Source organism: Pezoporus wallicus, unplaced genomic scaffold (assembly GCF_028554395.1).
Source record: "Pezoporus wallicus isolate ANWC-B61680 ecotype Strahan unplaced genomic scaffold, APGP_CSIRO_Pwel_v1 contig_3181, whole genome shotgun sequence".
In the NCBI taxonomy this organism is placed as follows: domain Eukaryota; kingdom Metazoa; phylum Chordata; class Aves; order Psittaciformes; family Psittacidae; genus Pezoporus; species Pezoporus wallicus.
Window position 1 is genome coordinate 24,106 of NW_026641700.1, and position 25,583 is coordinate 49,688.

At 38.9% G+C, this 25,583-nt stretch overlaps 1 protein-coding gene across 3 annotated transcripts; it reads left to right on the forward strand.

Moving 5' to 3' along the window:
* The first annotated feature begins 3 nt into the window (after positions 1-3).
* On the forward strand, positions 4-24,682 carry DYNC1LI1 (dynein cytoplasmic 1 light intermediate chain 1). Of its 3 annotated transcripts, XM_057424827.1 has the most exons (13): positions 4-278; positions 551-624; positions 10,806-10,922; positions 12,503-12,733; positions 15,897-16,066; positions 17,159-17,252; positions 18,864-18,999; positions 19,361-19,472; positions 20,801-20,860; positions 20,987-21,031; positions 21,891-22,011; positions 22,168-22,326; positions 24,462-24,682. In XM_057424827.1, exons 1-13 carry the CDS (start codon positions 4-6, stop codon positions 24,572-24,574), a joined length of 1,707 nt encoding a protein of 568 aa, XP_057280810.1. In that variant the 3' UTR covers positions 24,575-24,682. The 3 variants fall into 3 exon arrangements, with proteins under 3 accessions (XP_057280810.1, XP_057280812.1, XP_057280813.1); XM_057424829.1 differs by lacking the exon at positions 20,987-21,031 and having other exon boundaries at positions 67-278; XM_057424830.1 differs by lacking the exon at positions 12,503-12,733 and having other exon boundaries at positions 67-278.
* Positions 24,683-25,583: the final 901 nt, after the last annotated feature.

Here is a 25,583-nt window from a genome sequence, read left to right on the forward strand (position 1 = left end):
AGCATGGGACTCCGCCCCTCGCCCTCCCAACATCCGGGTTCCTGTCAGCCGCCGCGGCGCCGTCCCTCGCTCCGTGTCTCAGGGAGGCAGAGGGGCGGGGAGGAGCCAGCGAAGATGGCGGCGACGGTGGGGAGAGCTGGTTCTTTCGGCTCCTCTTCCTCCGGGCTCGGTTCAGTTGCCGGTTTTTCTGCCTCTTCGTCAGCCACTACGGCCACGACCAACAACAACAACGCGGAGCTGCGGGCAGGCTGCGATGAGGACGATGGGCAGAACCTCTGGTAACCGCCCGCCCCGTGGTTGGGCAGCTGGCTTTACCGCCGTCGGCGCGACTCCTTGCCCTCCGGGGGAGGTGGGAGGTGGGGTGGTTAATCCCCCCTGCTGGCGCTCGGCCCCTCTCAGTCTCTGAGCTGAGGGGCAGGAGGGGCTCCTCCCCTTGGTGGTGGCAGCTCCTGCTGTGGCCCCCCCCCCCTTCTCCTGTGCCCACCCCGCAGGTGGTGGGATGGGAACCCCCGGCAGCGCCCTCCTAAGCGTTGTCTTCTTTCTGCGCCAGGTCGTGCATCCTCAGTGAGGTGTCCACGCGGTCCCGCTCTAAGCTACCTTCGGGGAAGAACGTCCTCCTGCTTGGTGAGGAAAGCATCCTGATCCCTTCCCTGCCGCACGCTGGCTTGCTCCTTCACCCGCTCTTGAGCGTCTGGGGCTTCTCCTTTTTAGTGCTCGAAGGAGGGTGGTGTCGGGGCTGTGATGGTGGGAAAGGTGCTGGCTTAACCCTCTCGCTTCTTCCCTTGTATTTTCCTTCATTTTGAATATCCAGCATCCAGAGATGCTTTAGCACCTTCGTCGTAGGTGCCTCGCCATAATACCCTTACTGTCCTCCCCCACCCTAGCTCCTTAGGTAGACATGGCTTGGAAGGCTGGTTTCTATTGTCTTTCTCCCCTGATGAGTGTTGAGTTCGGGGACCTGTTACGAGACCTCCCCCCTTCGTGCAGCCAGTGCTGCCTGCTGGTCCTTATGGTGTGTCATGCAGACACAAAAATCGCTTCCGTGGCCCCAGCGGTGTCAATGACGGATGCTGCCTGTTGGCCGGAGGGCGGAGTAGGCTGTATATGGGCGTGTTGGCTGTGTCCTGCCCACACGCACCGAGCTTGTCAGCAGCAATATCATCAGCAAGTTGTGCGACGGCAGCAGCAGCGTTTGGCTGCTGGCTTTTATTGTGTTCTCTTATTTCCACCCAGTGCGTTAGTGCAAGCTCGCGTTTGGCAGAGTTAGGAGTAACAGAATGGGACTTTGATATGGCAATAATGAGAGACACAGCTATTTTTCAGTGTTGAGAGGGAAAGAGAAGAAATGATTATGTCAAGCAAAATCAAAAACTTTGTGGAGAAAGGGGAGAAATGGATGCTCCCAAGTGTATGTGTGTTAATTACTATGATATATATATGTCTGAAAGACTAGTAAACAATACTACCAGTAGACAATTCAATGAATCCGAGTGAATTTGTCAGCTAGCTGCATCTTCCCTCCTTTGACAACCTCCCTGTCCCCAGCAAGAGTTATGAATTGTTAGTATTTGGAAACCTGGTTAAAACCCAGTAAAGATATTCATGTGGACACTATGCAGACTATGATTCTGTGTAGTCATGTGGTTTATACCCTTTTGAGGTTTTTCAAGTTGAAGTTTTTCCTCCATAATCCTAAAGCAATCACTGTGACTCTTTTCATCCAGTTTTGATAAGCTGAGTGACTTAAAACTGACCATGATGAAGAAGACTGTACAAGGGTGGTGGGATGGTTTAGTGAATCTGTTACAGGACTTGCTAGCCTTTAATTTGTTGGCCTTTATGTTACATGATTAAGTAGGATATTGAGATTGGAAGTTCTGTTGGTGTTAAAGAAAGGAAAGATGTCATAATCATTGACAGCTTTTATGTGATATTTTGAAATTAACTTGGATGATTGTCCTTGTTGAAGTTGGAAGATTCTTAAAACTGCGAACCTTGACAAGAAGATTACACTCTTTTTTCTTTCTCTCTCTGTAGTCAGGCAGTCCTTAGTACTCAGTAACTTAAGACCATGCTTCCTTCAGAACTAGAGGGGGCACAGACCATAGAATACTTCTAAATGCTTATTTAGTTTGTGATGTTTAATTTGTTCTATAGAAAAATTCTTTTTACCTGTTTATATAAACAGCTTATAGAATTATTTCCTTTAATGCTTTTTGTTTTCTTTTTTGACTGATGCATTTTTTAAAAAGACTGGCAGATTTGTAGAAGAAATTCTGTTTCTTTCTCAGAAATCATGTTTTTTAGAAGGCCACAGTCCAAGGGAGAAAAAAGTTTGTCTCCAAGGGAGAAATCATCAGATATGAGGACTGGCCAGTAAGGACCATGGCCATGTTCTTTGTGAAGATACCTAATCCACGTGTTACACTTTGCTGCTCACTTGCAAATCCTGGTGCTGCTCCTGAAGCACACTGGGACAGGAAGATGAGAGCTCTTACGTGTTCTGTGTTGGACAGATTCAGTATGTGAAGTTCTGTCTCTTCAGGCTCTTGAGCTGTGTGTTTGCAACTTTTGTTACCTCACGTTTCTGCTGTTTCTAAGCCCTATTCCTTTAGTTTTGTGCTGGCTTTTGTTGTTAACATAGATCACTTCTTGCCATGACTATTTTTAGTTTTGTTGTTCTTGGAATACTTTTAAGCAGGAGGTGTAAAGCTGGCCAGGGTCTTGATGGTTTTCACTGGTTTTGTGGTAGGCAAACATTTGCAATATAAACAGTTATATTGGTCAAACTTCCCAGCTGAAACATGAGATGTAGTGATAAATGAGTGCTTATTTTCAATACAAACTGCATTAAACAAAGAAAATCATCTAGGCCTTCAACACACCTCACCACAGGCCCTGCCCAAAATCAAACCCCACAGAAAGACCAGAAAAACCCATCACTTGTAGTTCTTTTGTTTGCTAGGACAAGTTTTCTAATTTGCCTACAGAATTTATATTTTTCAAACCCTTCATGTACTCGTATGCCCAGTTGTTCGGGAACCTGGCTGTGTCTGGCATGCTAATTCAGTCTTTATTTTTTAGCTATGTTAACATCGCATTTTTAAGAACCTGGTGTTGTGGTTTAAGCCCAGCCCGTAACTCAGAACCACGCAGCTCCTCGCTCACTCCCCTCCCCCCACTCCCCAGAGAGCTGAACCCAGGATACCTGGAAAGCAATTCAAGGCATCACAGAAATAACTGAAGGAAACTGGAATGCCAAATGTTAATCTCTAGATATGGCACATAGTTTTGTGAAGTGAAGGTTAATGTCTAATGGCAATTCTCTGCTCAAAATCAGCCTCCCCAAATTAATTAACTTACAGTTCTACTTCTCCAAATTGTTTCACTTATAGATATTTCTTCAATACTATTTTCATATGAAGACTTTAAACTTTGGCACCATGTGTAGCATAAAAGGATTTTTCTGTTCTTGTATGAACAGATAATAGAAATGCAAGCTTTCCTAACTTTTCTGTAAGGCAGGGATGCTCTGATTCCTGGGTAGCTCTTCATAGTGACCATAGCTACCTCATTTAGTAAGCTATTCCAGCAGAAAATGTAAGATGTCCCCACTTTCTTAAGGAAATTAGGTGCTCTCAGTAACATTTCTAGCTGTTTTTTACAGATAGCCAGAGGAGTGTGGCTTTCTTCTTGTTGCTAGGTGGGGTTTGGTTTTCTCTTTTTTTCTCTCCTGGACTGTCTCCCCTTCTCACTTGTGTAACAAAGGTAGCTGAGCAGAGGAGATGCTTTTTGCTGAGATTCATGAGAAAACTGATGCTTGTAACTGGAACCTTTCTTGTTCATTTCCTTGCTGATGTATCTGAACCAGCAAGTAGAATAGAGGGAGCAGATAAAAAGTCATCATTGCAGGTTATGGATGGAATCCATCATGTTTGGAGGCTTGGATGCAGAGCTTCAAGCTAGTCATTTATGCAGTAAACTGCAGCATGCGTTCAAGCAGTGATGGTCGAAGTCATTCCAGGCTGCACAAGAAAACAGGTTCCCAGCGTGCATGTGAACTGAGAGTTGCTTTCTGTCTGGCTCTGTATTTCATCCACTCCGCTCTCTGAAGCACAGTAGATTCTTGGCCTGCAGTTCTAATGATGTTAAACATGGTGACACATGTATACCTGACTGCAAGTGACTGTATTGCACACTTACGCTTCTACTGAATCACCACCATTTTGGTTTTATTCATGCATTTTACCACACTTGATGACAAAGGCTTTGAGTTTAGAGGGCAGTGAGCATTCAACTGCCTTGTGTCCGTGTTTTCTCTTTACCCCAGACATCTCAGTCTTCAGGGCCAGGCCTGTTTGTTTGTATCTTTGCGCTCTGCTCCTGTCCAGTGACTGTTAGGATGCCTGAGAAGAAGTTTCCACAATCTACAGCTAATTTACAGACACACTTTTCTATGTGTACATGTATTGGGAATGGTTGTTACTGTAGAAAATGGTTCATCTTGAAGAGCAGTTTTAGCTTGCTGCTTTCTTTTAGTGGATACATGCAATATAGTGAACTTCAAAATTAAGTTCTGATACATCATGAGAGTATATACAATCAATATAAAAGCTGCTTGCTAAAATTTGTACTCAACACTAGGAAAAGTAATTTTCCTCTTTATTTTTTCCAATTCATATAGCTGAAAGTTTTGCTGTGATCATTTAGTCATTACAGCTGATGATAGTGTCCATATTGTTCATCCCAAATTACAGTCTGTTGATACTGTCCATATTGTTCATCCCAAATGTTCCTTAATTCTCTAGTGCTGCATAAGTTGGTCAGATGGATTCTTTTCCTCTTCTTGCTACTTCTTCACCTTTTACAGGCTAAGAAAGGCTTCCAAATATAGCCAAATTCTGTTTCAGTCAGCAGAGTTATGCTGCGAAACTCAATTGTTTTGATGCATTGACCTAGATAAAATTCTAATTGCTTGTTTTGCAGTTATGTTTGTTTAGAACTAACTAGTGCTTTTTCATAATATCCTTCCTGCTGGAATACCTTTCCAAAAAGCCAGAGTTGCATGGATGTTGTGTAGTAAAACTTACTTAGAACAGTTATTGAATTGCAGTTACTTTAATTTGCCTCTGCTTTGACAGAGGTGCTGCCGATTACTGGGTATTTCTCTGAAATATCTCCAAAGGTGAGGAGTAGTGAAAGGAATTATGCTTCTGTGTTTTCCAGTCAGGTTATTGGCAGAAGTACCGATAAGGATGTCCCTTTAATAGCAACACAGGACTATTCTGTTTTGGTAGCAAACATGGACAAAATACAGTGGATCATTTACTGCTGTGTGAAAGGAAAGAGATGTATGCTGTTCATATTCACTGCAACATTTGGTTTTCACTGTCTGTGGGTTTCTCCAAGCATAAGTAACACTGTTACTCCTGTACCTGTTTTCACAGTCAGACTGTGTATTCTTGTGGTGCAGGACTTGACAAAAGGCATGCTGGAACAGTTGTTTTCAGTCTGCTTTCTATCATGTTGTAATGCAGAAGGGCATTAAGGTGCTCTTCGGAAATGTTATTTCATCTTTCAGTGCCACAAAGATACCAGATAAATCACATGTGAGGGCAAAGACTAATCTGGTGGAGTAAAACAAACTTAGAGGAGAAGTTTTTTTGTCCAATGAGTAAATCATAATTTAATGACAAGTTATTTGAGGATTTAATATGACCTCCTCGTTGTGAACTTCCATGTTGTTTGGAGGGATTCTGGAGAAGGATCACATCAGCATAGTTAATTTTATTCTTCAATTCTCTGAAAGCAAACTTAATTTGGCTTACCCTGATTATTTGGGCTTTGTTCTGCAAAAGGCAGTCTTCAATTAGTATAGTATCTGTAAACAAGTCTCTTCCACTAACGTGTGGCTGAGTAGAGGGTTATTAACTTCTCACAAGTTATTAACTTCTTATTAATCAGAGTTATTAACTTTTAAGAAGTATTTTATATTGAAAATAACTGTAGTACATATGCATTTGGTTCTGGTAGGAAGAAGGCTGTTACATTTCCACTCTACTGCGTTAGGATTCAGGCATTCCACATGGTGCAGAATAGAGACTGCTCTGTGATTCTGAGAAGGCAGAATCATGTCTGTCCTGGAGGTAACACAATGAGTACTTTCATATACAGACTTCTCTGAGAAGTAAGAAATGTCTTGGTTTAAGACAAGTGAAAATCTACTTGTTTTCATTTTCTAAACTGAAAGAAATATGGAAATAGCATGAGTGGTAAATATTCTTAATTTTAAAATGTTCAGTTGGAAGTTTAGCAAATTTCTGTAACAGAGAGCCTAACTTCTCTCTAATGTAATAATTTATGGTTGAACAGTTCAAGTAGCAGTTCACAGATAAGGGCCTGCTTGCCTCATTGCACCTTCCCATCTATGGGCGCCTGTTTTGCTAGATTCGGTATTGTAGCAGAACATTCAGTGATACTCCATTTTCTGGCTCAATAAACATACTTTTTTTGCCTGGAGTAGTGAGAAGGGAAGAGGCTGGGCAGGCTTTTGTATTATGGCTTCAGATATCTTTGAGGGCAGCAACAAGAAGGATGTCATCAAACTCTGTTTTGTAGGCAGAGCAGCACCTTGGACAGAGAAGCTTTGCCAACCACTGCCCCAAACTTGAGCTCCTCAGGGAGGTGAAGTGTAGCAGCATGAGGATAACAATGAAACAGCTTTTTTTCAGTCAAGTATAAGACTTTCCATTTTGTTAACAAGATGGTGAAATACTGTGTGTAAGCAGATTGGTTTGGCTTTGTTTCAGCTGGTTCCTAGCCTGGCTTTTCTGCAAAATTTAATCTGTTGTCCCTCTTTTACTTGTCTTCAGCTTTGTTGTGATACTTGTAGCAAGCAGTGCTACACATCTGCTTCCTCGCTGTAGTATTAATTTGTGAGTGCAATTTAATGTAATGAGGAATTTTAGTTCTTTAGGATTTACTCTTGAAGAGGAGAACCTTGTATGTCACTTGCAAAGGAAGTATTCAGGATCTTAATTGTGCATCAATCTACTTGATTTTTATTCTACTTTGCTATTCTATATTTAAAACCATGTGTAAGAAATGGTTTGCTCTGTAAGCTTATGTACAGAAGTCAGTTGTTAATGTGATTGTCACACAGTTAGAAATAAAGAAGCAGATAAAGGATTTTCCATCTTAGTTTTGGAGGAAAGAGGAGGAGGATGACTCTTTCTGAAGGTGCATGAGGCTCTGTTACATATTGCTTCAGTAGCACTTAAAAAAAAATCTGTTCCATAATTTTAACATGCAATGATGTTCAAATCTGGGGAATATGAATCACAGAATCGTTAGGGTTAGAAGAGATCTCTGGAGATCATCTAGTCCAACCCCCCTGCCAAGGCAGGGCCACCCAGAGCAGGGGCACACTGCCAACTCATAGTCAACTTGCCATTAACCAATACTCCCAGCTCCTTCTCAGCTGAACTGCTCTCTAGTAGGTCAGCCCCTAACCTGTACTGGTACTTGGGGTTCTGTCCTCCCTAGGTGCAGTACCCTACACTCGCCCTTGTTGAATCTCATTAGGTTTCTCTCTGCCCAGTTCTCCAGCCTATCAATGTCCTCCTGAATGGCACAGCCTTCAGGTGTATTAGCTGTAACAAGGATAACAGTACATCTGCAGCTATCACAATTTCAAATGCTATCTGCAATACACTAAAAATGGAAAGTAGAGGTGGATGGAACCTCAAGTCTTTGCAAGTTCTCTCTGCCAAGGCAGTCATCTTTTCCTAATATTTTGAGAATTGTGTGGGCAAAAAGGAGGAAATCCTTATGTTGTGTAGGATGGTCCTGGTTTTACTTTCTGACAGTTTTTTCCAGAATATTGACTCTAACATGGCTTACATTTGTTGAGAACTCTGGATCTGTGGAACGGGGCATGTTTGGTTAGGCAGCTGTCTTGCACCGGTGAAAGTGAGCTGTTCTATTTGTATATTAGCTGATTTATGTATTGCTAATTTGTTTTGGACCACTTGTTGGTATTGCTTCTGACCCTTTTCTCCACAGATCTCTTGGTTTATCTTACATCGTCTACAAGCCACACTATTATTCTCCTATACCTGACTAATTAATGAAAGTAGTACCAATCCTTTTGAACATCAGTGATGTGTCATTCTGGCTTTCTAGTGAATGATGAGTATTGTTTTTGACATGCAGTAACTTGTATTAACTGACAGTTATGTCTGTCAGTGATCCACCTACCTGTTCTTGGTGGGTATTGAAATGGGTGGATATTTGCTAAGGAGAAGGCAGAAACAAATCTTCACAGAACAGATGAAATGTAAGTAATTCTGTGATGTGTGTCTGAAACGACTACTGTGTGTGCATGTGTCCAAAGGTACTAATTCTATGTCATATCAACTTGTCTTATGCCGTATTGATAACTTCTTTCTTTGTAGGGTCTGAACATAATTACTTGAAAACTTGAGGAGGGAAAATAAAATTCCAGCTCTCAATTTACCATAAGACATTAACTTAACAGTATTGAACTTCAGTTCACTTCAGGCATTTAGAAATGCTGGGCTGGGGAGGAAATCACACTACACAAGCATGATAAGTAAGGGCCTTATGGGATCTTAGCATGAACACTTCCAAACAATCAAGTTTCATATATATTAGCATTATTTTAAGTATGATTAAGTTTGATTTAGACTGCTGAAGTGTATCTTTTGTCATGTTTGTGACTTTTCATAGCCACAGATGTTTCTTAAACCCCCAAGTTGTACCACTTTTGTAAAGAACTGGCAGATGTACTTCACAGAAGATGCTAACCTTTCCCATCACAAACAGTTGTAATCTTTATTGCCACCTATGTGAAACAGACTGATATGCAAAAGAAGTCAGCTGTTCTGAGAAACTAGGAAAGCTGTTAAGTGCAGTCCCTCTTTAAAAGGAGTAACAAATTTAGTTTTGTCTTACCTTTTGAGCTTTCTGCTGGCATAAATTAACTGAAGCTGTCTGCTTAAAGAGGTAAAATAACACAATGAATCGCACAGAAATTGTTGGCAAAAGTAATGGCAGCTTCAGCAGCACAACCTGTCAGTGTAGCAGCTCTTAATAAGGTCTCCCAGTTACTCATAGATAGCAAATTTAAGAAGCTTGAATAAGTACTGGGGTGAGGGCAGAGGAAGAATTGTAATTCATCTCATGTGATGAAGCTTGAACTCTTCACTGCTTGGGGAGAATTGTTATTTAAGAGAATATTATCACAAGAAGAAGAGTTTGATGTACAAGTAGAAAATAGCTGTGCTTTCCAAAGCTTATTTTAAAATAGCTATAGCTGTTTACTTAAGTGCATGTTGATTTAGTATAGTTAAGGAACTACCAAACAAACTCTTAAATGTTGAAAAAGGTAGACTGATACATCTTCATTTTTCACTTAAGTTCTCTATACTTAACCAGATTGTAACCTTCAGTTCTGGTCTTGTTTTTCTTTCTCTTTTTTATTATTTTTAATTTATTTATTAATTTTTAAAAAAATGGGAGGGGCAAAAAGCCCCTTTTCATTCCATTGAGTAAAATTCTCTGGGCTACAGAGTAAATGGTCTTATACTTTCTGGCAGCTTCTACACTATTAGTGAAATCTGCAAATAAGGCTGAACTCTAAACTGAAGACTTCACGTGGTAATCTTGGGAATGATATGTTGAGTAAATTCAAAATCAGTCCATGACCGTATCATTATTCTGCTCTCTTCTGGGCTTTTGTCTGTAGTCTTTTTAACATAGACATAATGTTGTCTACAAGATCACGATCAGTTTTCTTTAAAGGGAAACCTTCATTACAGTTAGCAGTAGAAATTACTGTCCTTGAACTCTTCTCTTTGTTATGTAGTTAAAAGCAAGTGTTTATACTCCCCTGGGCAGGAGAGACTTGAGGAAAAAATATTCTGTTTGGCATAAAACTGATAAGGTGCTTCTAACTTGGGTATGAGTTCCAAGGATTTTCTAATGTCTAACTGTTATGTACCCATCATACTGCCAAATTCAAGTAGCAGTGCCCCTCTTAATGTCCAAATTCAGCTTGGTTACTCTTTCAAACTGTAAAAACTGCATGCAAAGTTAGAAATAGAAGTTTTTCAAGAAGAGTCTCTGGCAATAGCTGAGGTGTTCACACTATGCACGTGCTGTAAGGTTTAATGGTTATCCCAGTTCCCATTGGAGGAGTGAATGGACTCAGATTGCAGGCTTGTCACTATGTGTGGACCTAATCACACATGTACTGTAAGGCAAGAGGCTTACTGTTTGTCACTACTTTGTAAGATTTCTTTAGACCTGTAACAGGGAAAAGATTCAAAGAAATCAACCCATAAAAGCTAAGGAAACAGATTTGCCTTGCTGAGCCTGATGGTATGTCCTGTTTGATAGGAGGGAGTTCCAAATAATACTTTTCTGATTGCAAGATGAGCTTACTGTGGCATCAACTCTACTTTAGAAAGACTTTGTTACCACTTTGGTTGCAATTGAAAGACTGTGATTGTTTGTGGTATTTAACTACTCCTTAAGGTATCTGTTTAAATATACGTATAAGAGCCTAATTCAGGTATGATAGTTAGTGATAAAATTGTATTTAGAAGATTTGAAGCTTAGTCATGTGCTCTGAGCAGATAGCTGAGTTGGGCAAAGCCATATTTCAAAGCTTTAATGAGCTCAGTTACCCTCTTAGTATATGGTTTCCTTCTTGCCCGAGGTGGTTTTCAATATGTAACTGTGAGTAAAGATTGAGTGGTATCTAACTTCTGTCTCTCCAGGTGAAGATGGAGCAGGTAAAACTAGCTTAATAGGAAAAATTCAAGGAATAGAGGAATACAAAAAAGGAAGAGGAATGGAGTATTTGTACTTAAATGTGCATGATGAAGATCGAGATGGTAAGTTTTTATTTCTAATAATATCTTAAACCAATTTGAAAGAAAAATCAGGAGTGTAATACTTGGAATGACAGTGGGATGTTTTTCTTTCTTTATAAGTTGCAGGAGTCCATCTTAGGTCACAAGTAATTTGTATCCTGAGGAAGTTTCTTAGTGTAATTCCTTTAGTATATGCCATGAAGCAGTCAAAAGAAAAGGCTGGGGAAAAAAATAAGAGCAGGGAAGCAGTCTTAGCTGCAGTGTTCTGGATAGATACGTATTCCTCAGCCCTAGAGGAAAAGGTGCTCTTACCTTGCATCTCAAATACTGTAGCAAGTATTTTTCTGTTTTTGAATATACAGAGAAGGTTTTGTCTTGGTGGTATGAGAATCTGCAAGATTATGTATCATAAATTGATAGGTAGGAAAATATGCACAGTGCTAAAGGAGATTTAAAAAACAAACAACAAAAGACCCCCAAACCACCAACACAAACATTTGGAGGAAGGAGAAATAAGTAAAAGATGTATTTCAACTGGCTTGAGTTTGCTTATGGCTAGAAGGTAAAAAAGATGTTTAAGATCCAGCCCCAATATACCTGCAGTTATGGGATGGATATTTACTGCTTATATATGGGGAAATAAGGGAAGGAGTATGACCAGGTTCTGTAGAGGTACAGTGAATTATCTAGATGGCAATACTTAGTGGGCTGTGCATAAGGACATACTGGGAGCTGTGGGGAAAAATGTCTAAACTCTATGACCAAATACAGATAGAAGGAGAAGCAGAACCAAAAGAAGTTGGACCTTTCCTGATTCCCATGTCTGGCTGTTGGTCTCCAAGATGATTTGACCAGGGTTAAGAGGATTTGGTGTTTGATCTAAATGTTTTCCTCAGAACTTCTGTAACCAGTACCAAAAACTTACCTGAAGTCAAAATGTAATTATATTAAGCTCTCCAATTTTGAATCAGCAGCTCCTCATTTACTGCAGAAGTGTTTCTGAATATTGTTTGCTGTTTGGAGAGAAAAAAGCAGTGGGATGGTCTGACTGTATGGTGATTGGCCTTTTGCAAATCTGAAAAAAATAACTTTATCCATAAAGTCCATCTAAATAATGAAAAATTTGCAGTTCTGCTCCAGTTTTCCGAAGGGCCAAGGTACATTGTGTACTTCAAAAAATCTATAGGCATATCACATTGGAGTTTTGAAGGGGAGATGGCAGTCCTTGAACTGATCAGGCCAAGGGCTGAGAAAGGGTGGCTTAATTCACCCAATTCTCCCCTTCTAAGTTGCATCTTGAAGAAAACTTTTTCCCTCTCTAAAACTGTGAACATGAATTTTGGAAATGCTGAATGCTGTCTCTGAATTCTCACTTACAAATAATGAATTTAAGATCTTCAGTTACCAGCCGTTAAACATCAGGGTCTGGAAGACAAGGAGCTTGTCCCCAAAAGCTGTAGTTTGCTCTGTTGCTATGCATTTTAATTGACTGATAAAACAAGTCAGCTGCTTTCGTCCTTATATGTCTGAAGAAGATTTAATAGCTCTGTTATGTAGTGGACTGTTTCCAGTAAGTCTCATAAAATGTTTTTCCTTTGTAGACCAAACAAGATGTAATGTATGGATTTTAGATGGTGACTTGTATCACAAAGGTCTTCTTAAATTTGCAATGGAAGCAAGCTCTCTAAAGGACACTCTAATTATGTTGGTAGTAGACATGTCTAGGCCTTGGACTGCACTGGATTCTTTACAAAAATGGGCGAGTGTTATAAGAGAACATATTGACAAGTTAAAAATTCCTCCTGAAGAAATGAAAGAAATGGAACAGAAGTGTGAGTATTCTGCAAATATGTAGGAATCCATTTAATCAAATATGCTTAATGCTTTCTGCAGCATTTAATCTCTCCATTACAGTTGTACAGTTTTCATGCTTTGGAAATGTTACTTAAAATTAGGAGTTATCAAGCAAGTCAAGCTTCAGATAAGTCTCAATACGTGAATGATACTGATATTTCTTTCTAACAGAAGTAGGGGTGGAATTTAGGGGTGGAAGCTTTCAGAATGAACACAGCTGATTGTACATTCTTGCATCTTACAGCTTTTTCTAGGTAAGATTCTCGAAGGAAAAAAAAAGCTTCTTAGCTTTCAATTATTTATGTATTTATTTTAAAGGCAAATCACTGCATCAGCTTCTTAATTGTTCCTGTAATTAGTCAGTCTAGAGAAACTGAGACCTGTTCTCTGCCTACCAAAAGTGTAATTGTTGGGAGGATTCATGACATTACCATAATGTCTGGGCCCTTTCTATTTGAAGAGTTTTATCATCATTATTATTGACAGTAATGCAGCTGTAATTTTGTTTTGGCATGGATACGATATAACTCTTTGTCCTCTAGTTTTAAACATGCAGAACACAAAGATTTTGCAGGATTCCTTAAGCTATGTGACTGAATTCACTATCATAATTCCATATTACTTCTGGGCAGCCTCTGTGTTTCCCTGAGGGTACTAAACCATGAGTCCTTGCTGTTCATCTCTCGGTGAATCACTACAAGGATGAGTGTTTGAGACAGCCATGTGTTAAGATCAAATAGCATGATAAACTTTGTGTGTAAGTCTGAAGTTGCTCTCTGGAACTCTGTGTTCTTAAGCAGTTGACTGTCAGTTTGCTGAACAGCTTTTTCAGCAGTGGAAGTTGTAGCTCTGCTGTGATAAAGTAGTCCATGAGGTGGCAGTTGTAGATACTCTGGGGGGAGTTTGTTTATTCTTTTGAGAGAGAGATTCTTCTAAGGGAAGTATCATCCTTGAGAATCATATTTTCTGCAAGAAGAACTTGTGTAGGAGGGAAGAGCTGAGAAATTCTGGATGTGTTTTCTGGGGGTGGTGTAAGTGTGTGCATATTGAACACCTCCCACGCAGTTTCAGGATAGGATTTTATTGGATGAAAGTAGTAAGGATGCAGCATCTGTTATCAAAAATGTGTAGCTGAGAGTTTTGCTTCTTTACTCATGGAGTGAGCAGAACAGTGAAACTCTATAAAATCCAGAAAATGTGATTGAGTCAAGAAAAACAGCTACTCACTAAAAGTTTTGTCTGCTCTGTTGTTCTTTTGTCATCTGCTCTAATTCTTGCAGATACTGATAGTATGCGACTTGGGTGTAGCAGAAGCCCTGAACACAATCCAGATATGACTGGAAGCTGCTTTTGTTTTGAACTCTTGTAATGTGGCTTCATGCATTGCTAGGTGGGCAGCAGCCTGATGTTGCCAAGAGGAGGAGGGAGGAATCTTGCTTGCCTGACTTCTGGCTGTATGGTCCTACTTAATTCTTGTGCCAGGCTCAGTGCTCCTGAGAAGCTCCTGTGAACTGACTTAACATGCTGACAGGACTGAAATCTACTGAGGGTTTGTGTGTGTAGTTTTCTGGAGGTGTACTGCTGTTTTCCTGTTCTAGCAACTTCATTCCACTTATAAACAGACCCTGTGAGGACCAGGACTGGTATGAGAAGGCATTAGGGGATACATACCAGCTGTGTGTGAAGGATTGGAATAGCTCTTCCTGTTACGAAATTCTTTGGAGCCTAACGACGCCTTGTAGCCTGTTCACTTTAATTGTGAAGAAAGCTTCTAGCACTGCAGTAGTGTGACTTTTATCTTAGGCATGTAGTTTTCCCAAAGCAGACAGGATGCTGTGTAGGAAAGGCTCCCTAGAGTGGCTGGCGTATCATGGTAAGAGCTCTGCATTTAAAACAGGGTTAATTTGGGAGCCTCTTGGAACTCTGAGGCCAGACTGAAGTAGCAGCATTCCCTGAATAAGAGCCTAAGTTGTCTGTTCAAGTAGAAATGATCATCAGTGCATGCGCTTTTTGTTATTGTAAACTCAAAGAAAATCTGTGGAAAACTTGAATAATCTCGGCGTAATACATCTTTTTCTCTAAGGTGCTGAAGTAAGTCTTGCTGTGGTAATTCAACTAACGCTTTGCTAGGTATGAACTTGGAGGGTTTCAATCAGTTTAGTGAAGGTGTAGCAGTGGATAATGTAAATCAGAGGAAAGCAGTGAGAATGTACTGGAGTACTTAGCTGCTAGTGGGCACAATGCAGCTGAATTGTCTTAATGCCTGATTTTTTTTTTTTTTTGGCTGAATTGGGATGTGCTACTTGTGGAAAAAGTAATCAGTAGTGGGGTTTGGTAGAATGCTGTTTCTGTTAGGTGAAACAGGACAGTTGGTGTGAAACGCACAGATGTTCTATGCCTAATACTGCATCCCTGACTATAGGAATAGAAAGTGACCATGTGATTATAGTGTTTTGGATGTATGTACTGGAACCTGACAGGAAAAAGTTAGCCACACTTGTTAACTTCATCTTGTTTTTTCTAATTCTTGTTATACTCTGACTTGCCCTCCTTGCTAAATTTTAAGTAGTGTCTGATCTATTGTAAAAGCATACAAAATATTTCATATGGTAGTAAGTAATTCTAAAGCTAGTTAATAATTCATGTTTGTGTATTCTATTCTTTTTACTTATTACTACTGTAGGCTCTCTGTACAGAGAGAGGGAAGTGAAGGGATTTTAGGTAAAATCTCATAGAGAAGCAGCTAAGCTGCTGTGTAACTCTTAATTCTGTTAGTTCTAACAAACCATTCCATTAATTTTGCCAAGAAAAATGGAACGAAATATATCAAACAGTAATAGTTAATAGCAACTGCCAAGTGGTTCCACAGTGGTAAAATAAAAATGGTTCAATGCTGTCCTTATGGGTGGTCTTACCTGGTCGTGTTCCTCTAGCTGCCCGTCAAGCAGATTTCAGACTTACTAGTCTTGTGCTCTCTTGTGCTGCACAGAGTAAACAAATAGTACTTGGTGCATGCTCAACCTTTTAACATAAAGAAGCAGGAGTATTATACGATCAACAGTGCTAGAGCTCAATGGCAGTGAAAATCATTGTTGAATAATCAAGTAGCTGATCTGTTAATATAACTTTTTTTACTTTCAGTGGTAAGAGACTTCCAGGAATATATAGAACCAGGCGAGGATTTTCCAGCTTCTCCACAGAGAAGAAATACTTCATTACAGGAAGACAAAGATGACAGTGTGATTTTACCCCTTGGTGCAGACACACTAACATGTAACTTAGGCATTCCAGTAGTAGTAGTTTGTACAAAGGTTTGTTCCACATTTCAGTGTTTTTGCGTATTTTATTTAAGCAACTTTGCCAATTATGGGTGGAAAGCGCTTGGTTATTTTTCACTCTGAATACCTTGCATAAGAATTATTTAAAAATGTGTAATGCTGAAGGGTGGTTATCTTCAGGAAGCCCCCATTGCGTGTCATTTTGGGATTACTTTTTCGTTTACCAGTTTTAAAGGAATTGAGAAACACATCAGATCTAGTTTTGCTCACAGAAGTGAGCTGGTCAGTCAACAGCTAGGATTCCCCTTCATCTCCACAGTCCTTGTGATTCTGCAGATAGTGGTTTGGTAGTTTTTTTTTTTAATATTTCAGATCTTTTTCTGAAGATTAATATATTTGAGGGCTCTAGTTAGTTAAGTGCTGCTCTGTTAACTTTCCTCAGTTCTTGGGATGTTTCTGTGATCTCTTTTGCTTTTTGTTAGATATGTAACTATATTCTTAGCCATACCTTTAGATTGTTTGTTGGTTTGTTGTTTTTCCCACCCCAGTTCTCACTGGCATTAAGCATACTGCATCTGCAGCCTCTGCTGGCCCACAGTGAGAGAATAAACCTTTTGAGGAATATATTGTTCCTTCACTGGAATGCAAACCTTCTCATTTGTCTTTTTCTCATCTGCTAGTTCATTTACTTTTTTTTTTTTTGTGCTTCCACATTTCTTGATTTTTGCCTCCCTTTGCCAAAGGGCTGATTAGTAACTGGATAAAAAAAACCGCTATGTCCTGTACTACCACAGTGTGTAAAAAATACATTTGGAAGAAAATGATGGTATCACTCAGTGGGTCAGTCTTTCAACAGAGACTTTTGAGTTGCTGCTTTATGAGGGAGTGAATGAAAAATGGCAATCCCTTGAACTCCCAAGTTAGGGCTGATCACATATATATTATATATTATTTAAAAAAAAAAAGTTTAAATTATGCTTTTAAACTATCTTAGCAGTTTCTGGGTTTTCTGCACCACCCACCCCAGTCCATCCCCCTTGTCCAGCTGTGAACTTGGATGTGTAGTAGCACTGCTATTTCCACAGGTAAATGGAAGTGGTGTGTTCATGTTGTGTGTTTTGATAGTGTGATGCCATCAGCGTTCTGGAAAAAGAACATGACTACAGAGATGAACACTTCGACTTCATTCAGTCACATATCAGACGGTTTTGCTTACAGTGTATCCTTTATCACATCTTAAAGATGATAATGAGTTAATTATGACAAGCTTAAAAGAATATTTGCACCTGGACCAAAGTAGAATGCAACTTCTTTACTGTAGATGGCAGTCTGCTTTAGTTACACCTGCAAGCAATGTTGAATTCAACTTTTCTGGTTTTTTTTTTAATGTTGGTTTGGTGGGTTTTTTTAAAGAGCTGCAAGAGTCTGGTGTGTCCCCTTACCAGGAATTTCTTTACTTGCCATGTTTACTTTTCATGTTTGGGAGTCAGTTTGCAAATCACCACATCTTGCTGCCAAGTTCCCTCAAATAACAAAAGATAATTAATTTAAGTATGATCTTGCTTCAGATGCAAATAAGGCATGTTATTCTTTTCAACCTAAATATGCAGTCTCTTCAGGGTTCAGTAATTGCACAAGATAAGGTGATAAGGGAAGGGAAGAAGTGTGGATTGCTGTAGGAAAGATCCACTGGCTTCTCTGTGTTGCTACAGAGACAATGTACATAAACAGTAATAGCACCACAATGGCTTTTAAACTTCTTTAAACAAAATTTAGAAAATTCTGTTGAGTGTTTAGTCAGCAAGACATGCTGAGATCTAGATTTGTAGATGCCGGGAACACACATACATCGTGTCATAATAATTTGTGCTGTGGTAAAGGGAAGTTTAAATGCTTAAACCACACTTAATAGATGGACACATTAGTTCAAGAACCTGAGGACTCAGTTGAGCACTAAGATAGCACTTCCTTCAATGGGCTTCAAAGACCTAATTTTTCAAACTGGTATTAGGGATAATTGTGATAGGTCTTGTATATGAAGAATGCAGAATGCTAGTAGGAATTAGTCTCTGTAATGGTATATACCATGTAGAACTTGGGAGTTCTATTCTAAATGTCACTGAATGGGAATCAGATCCCACTATATAACTTTATTCTAGAATTTGAATTAAATGCATGTAGAAATACATTAGGGGGGGTGGCATTTTTATAATCCCAAAGTAAAAATAACTCAAAACTTCCCTGGCTGCTTTTATTAATCCTGTGCACAAACTGTGTTAATTTGACACTGAACCATGTTGGAATATAAGCACTCCTTTGGTCTTTTAGTAATTGATATACATTACAATTTGTTTGCCTTCATTTTGTTTGAAAGCAGGTCCTCCCCTAATTTAAAAACCCAGGTGGGGAAGTGGAAGATCTTTGGCATTTCTGAAGCTGTATTAATGCTTCATTAATGCTGTAGTGTCCCCGTTGCAGGGTGGGCTAATGACAAGATATAAGGCTATGGCATGAACATCTTTCTTCACTAAAAGCAAAAGACAGTTTTGAAAGTATTGTAGTGAAACTGTTGGTATTATGGGCTTTGAGAAGAGCCTGTGCTTTACTCTAAAAGTGATGGCTGAGTTGACCTAGAACAAATGCAAAAGATTTAAATTACTAAGTTGCCTATGTAAAAAAATCTAAGTGTCAGGAGTTGTTTGACTTATTTGATCTTGTATTCCCCCTCTAAATTCTACAAAGTAAATAACCTTTAAACTAGCAGAAAGAAAGTCACTTTAGTATCTCTTATTAGCCACTAAACTGAGTTTTCTTTAACAAGTTTATTCAGATGGGGCAGCACTTATTTACACTTCTGTAAAGGAGAACAAAAACATTGATTTAGTGTATAAATACATAGTCCAGAAGCTGTATGGATTTCCTTTCAATGTTCCAGCTGTTGTTGTGGAAAAAGATGCGGTATTTATGTAAGTTACCTGCATTATTATGTTTATATGAGTATGGAATGTATTTTTGTAATTTAGAACCATTTAGAACTCTTTCTGCTTTCTAAAGTTCTGTAACATTCTCATGAACTGGAGTTTGGTGAGCACCAGTGGATTGAGGTTACAAATATTTGCTGCCCCAGAGAGAAATGTTAACCCAGAGAGTTTGCTCCTATCTGTTATGGTGAACCAGTCCCTGACTATCTGTACAGACGAATATTAGTCCTCACAGGAGAGCAGGAGCTATGAGAACTTCTCTGGCTTTGAATTCTGTACACTTCAGGATTGCATCCAAGATCAACCTGAAGTAACAGAATTTAAAGCTGAATAATCCTTCATCTAGTCCTTCAGGTTGGGATAATGACAAGAAGATAGGAATATTGCACGAGAACTTTCAGACACTAAAAGCAGACGACAATTTTGAGGATATCATAACAAAACCACCGGTCAGAAAGGTAAATTGAAATGTTTTGGCATTCAACTTCTTGTCTGTTTATTTACCTGTCAGTTTTTTGACTGTTTCTCTGGGATTTTGCTTCCAGTTTATCATAAGAGTGTGATGAACTGGTGTGTGTGTGTGTGAAATGAGGGGGGTCCTTATTTTGTCTTTATTTCTTAATTTTCTTTCATCATCAAAAAATCCTTTATTCTTGTTCTGTATAGCTCTTCTCCACCTTACACTGTTGTGTTGGTTTTGTTTTTTTTCTGCCACTGTTCCATTGTTCAAGACTACAAATATGTCTGTTTTGCTTTTAATACATATTTTGTATTGAACAGTGTCATTTAACTTGGTCAGGTTGAGTTAGTATTTTTTAAGTACACTACATTTTGCTCCAAATTGCCCATAACTTCATAATGCTTTCTGTTGGAGTATTTAAAATAAAAAATCTTGAGGCAGTGTAAAATGAAAAATAAACATGAGAAAACAGGTTCTACCTGTTCAGTATATTTTCTGTCTCATACTATTTAACAAAAGGCTTTGGCAGAACTACCTGAAAACACATGTGAGGTGGTTGAATAAAATGCCAGCAGAAGTGGACCTCAGGCATACAAAAGTTACTGAAGGCAACTATTTCTGTGCTTTTTCTAACAAAGCTAAGGATTTGGGACTAGTCATATTTCCAAGTGTGAATTATTTTAGCTGAGAAAAAAAAAAATACTGTGTATTTTCTGCAATCTTCAGGGGAAGAGTCAGGACATACATAGTATTGTGTTAAAGAAGTGTCCAAGGAAAATATAACCGACAAGGTTTCTTTGAATGTTTATACACTTCGGGCCTGGATTATAAACTTTGATATTGATATTTCCTGTGCTTGTTTTGTGGTGAGCTTATTTGTAGGGAGAGTGCTTGTGATTTGATGCTTACAAATGGGATCTGAGATGTCTTTGTCCAATTTACCTGCATTGCATTAGACTGGTATATGAAGAGTGGGATCTGTCAGTGTTTCTTATTGATCCCAAGACCCTTGAATGTGCCTTGTAACCACTTTGTTCTTCTTTCACTGAACAATTTAATGAACTTTTTAATGGTCCTTTCTACAAGTACACCTGGAGACTTAAGCCTGCCAGGTCAGAGTTGTTAATGATACTTCTATTTGCTCCTAGTTAACTGAGCTTAAATGAAATCATGAGGTAGCAGTCTTAAGTACAGAAAATGTGGTCTGCAGTAAATGTATTTCACACACTTCATTATTGAAGGCCTTGATTGTATTCAGCAAGGGGTATCAAAGGAAATAATTGTCTTTCTTTCAGTCAAAATGATGTTAATGTTTTTGTATTGCAGTTTGTTCATGAAAAAGAAATTGTAGCTGAAGATGACCAAGTGTTTCTTATGAAGCAGCAGGTAACTTTTTGTCTATAAAACAAGTATGCAGTGTGTCACTTAACAATGTTCTCAATAGAAATTTTGGGTTGTATTTTTAGTCACGATAATGCCTAACACTACATGGCTTTGCTTGGTTTTTTGCAGTCACAGTTGGCGAAACAACCACCTACTGCTGCAGGAAGGCCAGTGGTTAGTAACAAAACTTAAATATTATCACATGAACATGAATCACTTTCATATATACAGAGGGTTGCTTGTTTTAATTGCACTGTCAAATATTCTTCAGTCTAATTTTTTTTAACTACTTGGTATTTAAAGTCTACATTGTATACTGCTCTAAAATAATGCTTCTTCACAGCTAGTCATGACAGCTTGTATTGACATGTCGTGGCTTTACTTTTCATGTTAGAATGCATCTAAGCAGTTAGTTAACTCCCACTGTCTCTCTAGGAATATTAAGACTCTAGCATAAATATTAAGGTCAAATGAAAACTATATCATCTACATTTAAAATACAAGCAAAATAACTAAAAAGCAAGACAAGTTTAATGGGGAGCATGTGATCTTACAAAAGTAGCTTCATTTTTTTAGCTGAACTGCAAACATGACTTGTTGTCCTTGAAGTAATGATTTTTCTCCTGGGCTGCGTTTAGTCCTTCCCAGAGTATTGGTGGTATGTGGTGACGTCCCAAGAAATTTGGTGTAGTTCATCTATGATCTAATTAGTGCCATTGTCATTATGATCAGAGGCACTACTGAGTAACAGATAGGGGTTCAAGTTTCTCATTGGGATAAAATAAAAAGCTTCACTAGTGCTTTAGTTGCACTGAAGTTAATATTTTTAAGAATGTTACACAAGCGTGAAAGCTCATACACAATCAGCAAAATGGAATCCTGTGTCCTTCCAGGTGCATGAGATACTATATTATTAAAACAAAAAAGATTAGGAACTGAGAAATAACCGAAGACTTCATTTAATGTACACTTACACTGCATGGTTTAATTCTGTAGCAGATTGACCTTTGGAAATGTTTATTTTTTTGCATAGGATGCCTCTCCAAGAGTCCCTGGTGGATCTCCTAGGACACCAAACAGATCTGTAACATCAAACGTTGCCAGTGTTACACCTATCCCTACTGGGTCAAAAAAAATTGATCCTAATATGAAAGGTACCTTTTCTTATGAGGGCATAAATGTAGTGGGGAAGTAAAATAGGTGCTTTGCCTGCTCTTTAATGTGCTCATTTAGATTAATACGCTAAATCAGTGTTTGCTTAGAAAATCTGTTTTGTCTTGTGTTTGGTTTTTTCCTCCCTCCCCTTGTAGCTGGAGCTACTAGTGAAGGAGTCCTGGCCAACTTCTTCAATAGTCTCCTAAGCAAGAAAACTGGTTCCCCTGGTGGCCCTGGTGGTGTTAGTGGCAGTCCAGGAGGAGGTGGTACTGGAGGCGCTGGCAGCAACTTGACACCATCAGCAAAAAAGTCAGGTATGATTGATGATAGAAGATTAACTCAATCTAAATTGAGAGTGGTGGATCATCCCTATTAGTATAGTTTCTCAGAAGTATAAACACTATTTAACTGAATGTTTTACGGGCTATAGGATTTGGTTTTGATTTCACAGCAGTTTGGTGTTGCCTTTTTATGGCACTCTTGAGAGTCAGGAAGAACTTCATATGGCTCTTTAAGCATGAATTGAGTCCACACAAGTTCTTCATTTTGCCTTTGATCCCTACTATTCCAATTGTATGGGTTATGCTATAAGCCACTTTTAATATTATTCAGATATACTGCAACTGAAATTCAAGTTGATTTTTGTTAACAACACAGTAAGCATTAAAATAATTTTAAATTTTCATGGAGTGATCTAGCTCTGATGTGATGAAGGCTTTCAGTTTGTTGATAGTCTTTAAAAATACGTATTTTTAAAGAGCCTTTTGGCTCATTGGAGCCTTTTTTACATGATGTGATTATTGATTTGAATTAATCAAAAAATGCCTAATGGTGAGTGCTCCAATGCTAGATGCAAGACTACTCTGGTGCTTCTTGCTATTCCAGATTAAAATGTTTCTGTATTACTTAAGAACATACCTATACTGACACCTTCCCTACTGACTTCCCCAGAGGGTAGCAGTGCAGCACCTAGGTGAGAACACTGGTGTTCCATTGGTACTTGGCGTTAGTGCTTACTTTGATGTAGTAAGAGAAAACACTTCCCACTAACATTTTGTGTAGACTGATTATTTTGTTTACGTGTGTGCACTTCCCTTTTTTAAACGTGAAGTTAAGTTGGCTGGGTAAAGTTTGAGCACTCCTGAGCCTGCTGCAGGCCAAGTCCACAGTGCTGGTCTGAACCGCACATGGAGATTGTTCACACAAGTGCTGCTGACGCAGAGAGCTCCACTGCAGAGTCAGTGCAGGTGGAGGCAGCACTCCAGAAACATATTGTGTTCAGAGCCTTGGCAGGAACTTCAGGAGCAGAATTAAACTGTTAAGGAGCAAACGTTCTCAGACATTTCCTAACATGCAGCAAATTAAGGGTTAGGGTATAGCCAGTTTATGTCACAAAGGATTAGGTTTTCAAGGAATTGCTGTAAGTTTGGCTTAGATGTAGCCTCTTTGCCTGCCGTAGTATGTGCTGTCTTGTGATTAGTGTCATCCATGCCACTCACTCTTCAAATCTGGAAACTGGCTGTTAAGACAGTAGTTTGGGATTTGAGAATTACTTTTCCCCTCAGCAGCTATGGGAAAATCCTCTGCTGGAATATTAGCTGCTTTTATTCTGATACAGTATTAGCTTTCATTAGCTTTCAAGGATTTGAAGAGCAGCATAGTACATTAACAGTTTCTGCTAATTTGCATCTTCAGAAAGTATGCTGGGACCCTGCTGAAACTCCATGTGGGTCAGAATTTTCCTTCACAGCTTGAGATATGCACAGCTTGAGCACACATTATGGCATTAGACTCTTAATATTCTGCACTGCCTTTTTCCATATTTTCTTCTTCATTCTTGTGGTAGAACCTGGCAGGATAAAAACCTAAACTGGAGAATAAGAGTTAAAATGGTGGGGGGCGAGGGGGAAATGGTGTGTGTTAAGTTTGGATCAGGTCTAAGTGTGACTGCAGAGATGTCTGTGCCATTCCAAGTTAGGGGGGAAGGAAGTGGGTGGGGAGAGAAAGGGATTTGCCACCTGCAGGTCTGTGTGCACCTATGAGCAGCAGTGTCAGGTCTGTACTGACCGCATGTGCTGAACTGATTTCACTGGTCTGTGGTGAAATCCTGATTTACATTCAGAATTATTTAAAACGCATATGGTGCAGAAAATTGTGTAGGAGTGCTCACCTTAGTATTCTTCTGTATTTTATACTTTAACTCTTCATATACTGATAATTAATATATAATTGTGGAAGTTTCTTTGAGAAATCGAAAATACAAAAGGGTGAGACTTTCTCTCTACTGTTTCCTTTATTTCTTTTGGGTTTTGGCCTTATGCCTTTACTCTGCACTGAAAATATGCAGTAACAATAATTAGGATTTGCCCAATTTGACAATTAAAGATACTATAGGCTTTCCCAGAACTGTTTCATAAACATGACTGGATGATGTGCATTTATCCTGTAGGTCAGAAGCCAGTTTTAACAGATGTTCAGGCAGAATTGGACAGAATTTCACGAAAACCTGAAATGGTCTCTCCTACAACACCTACGTCTCCCACAGAAGGTGAAACATCTTGAAGACACCTAATAAAACCAATTGTTGAGTTTTCTGGGATAATTCAAACTTGCCTCTGCCTCTTCCTTCAGTGACTGGAACTAAGGAACTGAAATATCTTTCTAAACACAGCTGATGTCTGTCTGTCTTTCATACGTGTTGCCCAACTTTACAAAAGGGAGCTGTACAGCTGGGAAACGGTTATGACATCATGTAGGAGTACTGTCCACAGGGCAAGAATAGCAACATGATTTTCTTCTGGGTTTTGTTGAAAAGTAAGCGTAATTCTGTAAAATTGCAAGTATCTCCACCTAAGTGATAGGGTCTGCTTAGAGCAGGAAAACCCATGCACACCACAGACACTTTAATTTATGTTGATTTCCCAAACTCTTAGGCAAGTTTAAGACTACCTTAAATAGCTTAACCTCTACATGAGAGAACAACTACTGGGTTTTGGAAGAGAAAAATAACTGCACGAAGCTGTAACAACGCATTCCAGTTATACTTGAACACGATTTGGAGTATGGCTTAAAAAAATCTCTGTGATCTCAACTGAGATTTATACTGCATTCAAAAGCTGATTCAGATATAAGACTAAATTAGTGGCCGGAGTCTTTTTTTTTTTTTGATTAATTTCAAACACTGAATAACAGATGTATAAAGAAAAAGCAGAGGTTAAATGTACAGATTATCAGTATCCAGATTTGTCTATATATATATATATGGCTCAGCCTTAATGTCCCCCACTATGTCTCCCACATTAGTTATGGTTAAAAATTGGTCATCAAAACTGTAATCAGTTAATAAAGTATTCTCTGCATTCAAATTTAACTAACTTTTGTTGAAGCCATGGTGTTCCTTTTCTTATTTACAGTGAAACATAAGGATGTGGTATAAAATGCCATGCTTTTTATATTTTTATTTTATTTATATTTATATAAATATTATATAAATATATATATAAATATAAATATATTTATAAAAACATGCTTTTTATATTTTACCTCTCAGTGAATAATACCACTGGTAGAT